The sequence below is a fragment of the Limulus polyphemus genome, unplaced genomic scaffold, assembly GCF_000517525.1.
Source record: "Limulus polyphemus unplaced genomic scaffold, Limulus_polyphemus-2.1.2 Scaffold3819, whole genome shotgun sequence".
Taxonomy (NCBI): Eukaryota; Metazoa; Arthropoda; class Merostomata; order Xiphosura; family Limulidae; genus Limulus; species Limulus polyphemus.
Window position 1 is genome coordinate 49,575 of NW_013669429.1, and position 6,880 is coordinate 56,454.

The following is a 6,880-nucleotide window of genomic DNA, read 5'->3' on the forward strand; positions in this document are numbered from 1 at the left end:
CATTACAGAAAACAAAATTGCACTAAGCATTTTGTGGCTGTGGGTGTGTTATAAGGTTGACTATCACATCCTAATATTCAGCCGTTGCACAAAAATTAGCAGTGGATTCTGTTGACTAGCTGCCTTTCCTCTAGTCTTAGTTAAAGTTAGGGTCTGCTAGCGCTGATAACCTGCAAGTAGTTTTTAGCAACTATCTGAAAAAATATATACTTAGAATTATATTTTGATTACAACAAAATACCACCAGGACATCTTTAAAGTAGAAGCTACTTATTATTTTTCCACATGTTGGAATAAAACTAGATTCCATTTTATTATTTTTCAGCTCAAAAATGAAAACCTGAATTTAATTCAACCCAAAAACTGTTTTTTATTTTAACCTGAACTTAGTCTTTAATTCACTTATATCATTTATGTAATAACATCTTTGTTTTCAAATTGGAGGAATAACTAGAAAACAGTAGTGTTTATCTAGGATAGAAGATACAGTTTTTATTTATATTAGTAATAGACTTTGCACAATTTGATCACCAATAAAAGGGTGGTCTTCAAATAAAAAAAGGTATTTTGTTTAAATCTGACATCCTTTAGTTACTTATTTCTTTATGCTTGAAATATATTTATAAATCACTTTTTATTGTTGTAAGGCTACTGATTAAACTGTAGTCACTATGAATCCAAAACAAACTTTCACCTGAAATAAAGACTTTATTTATAAATAAATAGATACAAAGTCAAAAATAGAAATCCAAATAAAATATCACAAACTATAAATAATGAGATGATTTCAAACCTATTGACTCAACTTAGTTTTGAAGCTTTCAAATTATTAAAAACTTGCAATTTTTTAAAAACAATGATTATTTTATACAAAATCTAAAAATGAGATTGCTTACCAAAAAAAAAAAAAACGTAAACAACCATTTGTCTCAACTTTATAATTAAATCTTATGGAATTATCAATGTTATTAAGGTAATTAGCCAAATTAGCTAGTTTTCATCTTTACCATACCACCAAATCAAAAATGTGTCATTGACAACCTTATCTACACTTCAGGTTTTTGTCTTGATGGAAATGTTGTCAGTAGATGGCATGAAATTCTTTTAATATGTATATTGGTGATCTGGTAATTGTATAAATAAGTGTTAATTTTTTGCAAAACATTACACTTCTGTGGATGATGCAGTGATATATGTCGAAACATGTAGAGTGTATGAGACTGTTTTCCAGTTTCATCTGGTTTTTAACTACTTTCTATCCTGCACAGTAAGTTATTTGAATTTTATTGTAATTTTGAGACTGGAAACAATCTCATTTTTAGAATTGTGTATAAAATAATTGTTGTTTTTAATATTGAATATTACACAAGTGCCAAGGAATTTTAAAATTATGTTCAAAAATTGCACACAGACACATCAGTATTTTATATTATTTTTCAGTTACTGATTTATCACAGTGCTCATACACAATACCAAAAAATAACTCACATCATGCTAAAAATGCAGTGCATCTGTTAATTATGTGACACAAGAACATCTCTTAATTATGTGACAAGAAATTTTCACGATACCATAAAACCATGTGGTTTAGTATTTACGTAAGAAGCTGATAATATCACTATCTCAGTATTCACGTGTGTACTATATAAATCTGACAGAATCACTATCACAAAGTTAGTCGAAATAATCATTCACCATAAAAATCATGTTCACCAAATTACACAAATAAATAAACAAAGTCTTACTGTTCACATAAAATATCCAGAAAATTTTAAAGAGAAGAAAATGTTTACAAGCAACACATCTTAACATTCTATCAGAGACTAATTTATTTCATGATACAAGGCAAAATCTATGTTTACTAGAAAAGTGATATATTAAGATTTAAAATTAGACATTACTTACACTCCTAATCATACACTGAATTAAATAAACACTATGAAAAGATTAGCTTTTTCTAAATTACATATATACAAACTGTTTAATTTCATTTGTAATACTATGATACAGCTTTCAACACAAGATATTTTTGAAAGGGCCAAACTTTTACAATAATATACCATGTGATCCAAAACATTCCAATAATATACAATCAGGAATAGAAGATTTATTAGATTCTCAATATCTTAAGGTTCATGTCTACCTCAATTATTTATTTCTACACTCTACCACTTAAGCACTGTTTTCTCTATAATAAATTTAAAAAAAACTCCTTCAATGAAACACTCTACTCATAGATGTAACTTCTAAAGACATTTGTTACTCATAATGAAATATGTTTTCATTATGTCTACGCAGCTACTGACCTTGTCAGTAAATAGCACACACTAATAATAATCTTCTATTTCTTAGGAAGATTATGCCTCGAGACCTCATGCTGATACATGCCAGATGAATTCAAAAAAAACAATAACACTTTTTCACTATAATTCTTTTAATCATACGTTCTTGTGCTAGGAAGTTACTTTAAATTAGCTCATTTTCCTTACTGTATTCAGTAAATATACTCCCATTAAACAGTTTGTTACCCAATGTTTGCTAACCACTTTATTTTTAATCATACGTTCTTGTGCTAGGAAGTTACTTTAAATTAGCTCATTTTCCTTACTGTATTCAGTAAATATACTCCCATTAAACAGTTTGTTACCCAATGTTTGCTAACCACTTTATATTTAATTATACGTTCTTGTGCTAGGAAGTTACTTTAAATTAGCTCATTTTCCTTACTGTATTCAGTAAATATACTCCCATTAAACAGTTTGTTACCCAATGTTTGCTAACCACTTTATTTTTAATCATACGTTCTTGTGCTAGGAAGTTACTTTAAATTAGCTCATTTTCCTTACTGTATTCAGTAAATATACTCCCATTAAACAGTTTGTTACCCAATGTTTGCTAACCACTTTATTTTTGGTTTAATAACATTTAAATAAACACTTGATTCTAAATTATTTTACTTATATCTGCTATTACCATAATAAGATACCCATACTATCATACTGTGTGTAATAACATAGATCAGTGTGGGCGGCAGCTTACTGTGTGTAATAACGTAGATCAGTATGGATATTTTAATGTGTGTAATAACATAGATCAGTGTGGGCGGCAGCTTACTGTGTGTAATAACATAGATCAGTATGGATATTTTAATGTGTATAAATGACATACTTCAGTGTAGGTATTTTACTATGTGTAATAATATAGATCAGCGTGGATACCTTACTATGTGTAATAGCATATATAAATGTGAGCAGCTTACTGTGTAATAACATAGTCTACCTACACTTAGCTATGTCATTACACATAATAAAGTGCTACACTGATCTGTGTTATTACACACAGTAAGCTGCCCACACTGATATATGTTAAGTAAGCTGCCTACACTGATCTATGTCATTATACACATTAAGTAAGCTGCCTACACTGATATATGTTATTATACATAATAAGCTGCCCACACTGATATATGTTAAGTAAGATGCCTACACTGATCTATGTCATTATACACATTAAGTAAGATGCCTACACTAATATACATGTTAAGTAAGACGCCTAAAATGATCTATGTCATTATACACAGTAAGATGCCTACACTAATATATGTTATTATACATAATAAGCTGCCCACACTGATATATGTTAAGTAAGATGCCTACACTGATCTATGTCATTATACACATTAAGTAAGCTGCCTACACTGATATATGTCATTATACACATTAAGTAAGATGCCTACACTGATCTATGTCATTATACACATTAAGTAAGATGCCTACACTGATCTATGTCATTATACACAGTAAGATGCCTCCACTGATATATGTTATTACACACAAGATTCCCACACTGATCAGTTGTTACACACAAAGCACATTCACACCAACAGTAAGATGTCCACACTGGTCTATATTATTACCCATAGTCAAGATACCCATGTATCAACAACTACTAAGCAGTATTAAGATGCTCACATTGATCTATGTTATTTTACATAATTAAGATATCCACACATGCATCAAGAACTATTAAACAGTATTTGCCTATAACAACTTTTTATTTTGAGGACAACGTCATTCCCACTTCTTACTGGAATATTTCATTTTGTATGTATCTCAGAGAAAAAATAATGCTATACACTGTTCCAACTGGCTATCAAAGTCAAGGTTTTGTATTACAACCTACTACCTTAAATGTTTTTAGATTTTTGTGAACCTTGCATTTAATAGAAAAATCTGAGTAAAAACAATAATAATAATAATTGAATGAAGAAAGTGTCTTTAAAACTCACTTTACGTACTATTTAATAATACATTCACAAAAATTAGCCTAATTTCTGCCATTAATTATTTCTCAGGTAATATGAAAGAGTTCAATATTCTATTGAAAAAGCATTAGTTATACCAGACCATAACTTTTCTCTGGAAATAGGATTAATTCAAAATTGCCTTGCCATGTTTCAATGTCCTGATGACACAAGAAACATGCATAAAAAGGAAGTTGCATCTGAAAGTTTAAATTAACACTCCCACAAAAGTACTTATTAAAACTAATATGTTGTAAGGAAACAAAGTATGGTAGCAACATATGACCATGGCAAAAAAACACTACACATTTCTACTAGACAGTTGCAATGATTAATGAAAAACATGTAGGATGCACTGACATGTGCCACAACCCAAAAAACAAAAGTGAGACAAATAATGTTTGGAAAACAAACCTATACTAATAATACATTTAGTAATACTTTTTAACAACATTATTCAAACATATTGATGCACTATTTTTTAAAATAAAAAACTATAAAAAGTAATATTGTATGTCAAGTAATTCTACTTAAAAAATTGTATAGTTTTATTGTATAAGAGTATGATTAATACTTCAAGCTATTATTTCATTGTGACAAAAACTTAAATTCAAAGAAGTAGACTGTCCTTGATATCCAAAAACTTTGTCTCTTTATCAGTGTGGTTCAACTGTAAGTTGTAGTTTCCATAATTACACATATTCATAATTATTGTACAAAAAATACCATCCTTTCATTTTACCATGCTTGAGATGTACATACATTTCATAAATTTATTAATTAATCTAGAAGCCTAAACATGTGATTACTTTTTATACTATTCTCTATTTAAAATATATTACATGGTAGAAATACTCAGTCAAAACAAGCCACTCTCATACATTTGTAACTGAAATTATCTTGTGAATATTCTTAAGTGATAACATCCCAAAATATTGTAAACTTCCTTCCTTTTTTACGACTAAATCTGTTTTAATTATATTTCCTATCTCTATTATCAGTAGCCAAAAGATTTCTAGAAGTGACAACGTTTGTTAAAATTACATCACTGACACTTTAGAATAAAACAAGTCTCACTCTAATAGTAATTTGTAAACATTGAAACTTTCTTTTTCAATATACAAACTTCATTTTCTTTCACTTTTAGCTATCATCTTCATAATGGGTTGATTTTGACTACAAATTACTATTTTGGTACAGTTGTGGTATTTTTGCAACATTAATGGTATAAAGAGATTAAAAGTTAATAAAGAAGTTTTGTTAAACAGCATCAAGTTTCCTTTTAATTCAATGTAGAGATTTTTATGCAAAAACTGTTGACAGATTATATCTCTGCAAATCTTGGAAAACCTTAAAAATGGTTTTTCATTAGATCAGAGATCAAAAGATGAAATATTCTAAGAAATAAAAATATTTGGTAATAGTGAATATTTCTTCCTTCCTATAAATGATTAAAATAAAATATTTCAAATTCAAAATGTTTTTAACTTCTGACCTGGAATCAATATTAAAAGTGCTTAGGTTGAAACATCAAAAATCCAGTTAACAATATTAATAATCTCATGGATTCTTCACTGAAATATTAAACTTCTACAGGATTGGTGAGAAGGAGTTTGGAGTCAGCCAACGTGATCTCATTTCTCTGATGAGTGGGACTGAAAAATACAAGCATACTATAAATACATCATGATTCATAAAAAATAGTGTGAGATTATGAATTTTGTATATATTTGTAAAAAAAGTAATAACATACGGTATGTACATGAACATCATATGTCTAAATTACAAGAAGAATAACTATTTTACAAAAAACAAGGTTTGGGAAGTTTCCAGAAAAATGTTACAATATTCAATATCCTTTAAAAGGTAGATGCCATAATAACAAATCATGGTAACAACATTAAAAACTGGTTACAGTGGTGATCTAAAAACATTTCTATTAACTACAAGATTGCACTTCCTGTCTGTCTTTTTAACAATGAAATTTATCCAAAAGCTTTCTAATACTATGCGATCTTTCACTCTTGAATTAAGTAAGCAAAGTCCACAAATTTCAAATGAATGGAAATGACCATAACACACAATCTCATTCAATATGGTACATTACTTGAAAAGTCAAACTTCTCAGCTCTTTCATGACCCTTAAAACACTGCACAAGATAACATACAGTTCTTATTACTTACATACCACCAATTTGTTAACAGTAACAAGGAATTGAAATTTTTCTTTTGATAGTTCAACAATTCTTTAATCTTATGTTTGTTATGCATACAGCTAATGACAAGAAAATATTTAAATTTTTTATAAATAATTTTCTTTTCAATATTGTACTAAAATGTATTTTTTAACAAAAATCATACAAAGTTCATTAAACACACAGTAATAGTTAAAACATACATATATTGCTTGCATAATTAACAATCATTAAACACATGATAATAGTCAAAACATACATATATTGCTTGCATAATTAACAATCATTAAACACATGGTAACAGTCAAAACATACATATATTGCTTGCCTAATTAACAATCATTAAACACATGATAATAGTCAAAACATACATATATTGCTT

At 28.4% G+C, this 6,880-nt stretch overlaps 1 protein-coding gene across 2 annotated transcripts in view; it reads right to left on the reverse strand.

The window, feature by feature from the left end:
* Positions 1 to 6,880, reverse strand: part of LOC106470096 (protein NipSnap-like) — a 71,468-nt gene that overhangs the window by 15,861 nt on the left and 48,727 nt on the right. The window contains exons 9-10 of one of the 2 annotated variants that reach the window (XM_022398662.1): positions 3,595 to 5,958; positions 3,271 to 3,527 (exon numbers count right to left, since the gene is read on the reverse strand). In XM_022398662.1, the coding sequence (XP_022254370.1) occupies positions 5,894 to 5,958 (65 nt within the window). In that variant the 3' untranslated portion in view covers positions 3,271 to 3,527; positions 3,595 to 5,893. Of the gene's footprint in view, positions 1 to 3,270; positions 5,959 to 6,880 lie in introns of both variants that reach the window. The other variant, XM_013930623.2, reaches the window with a different exon arrangement.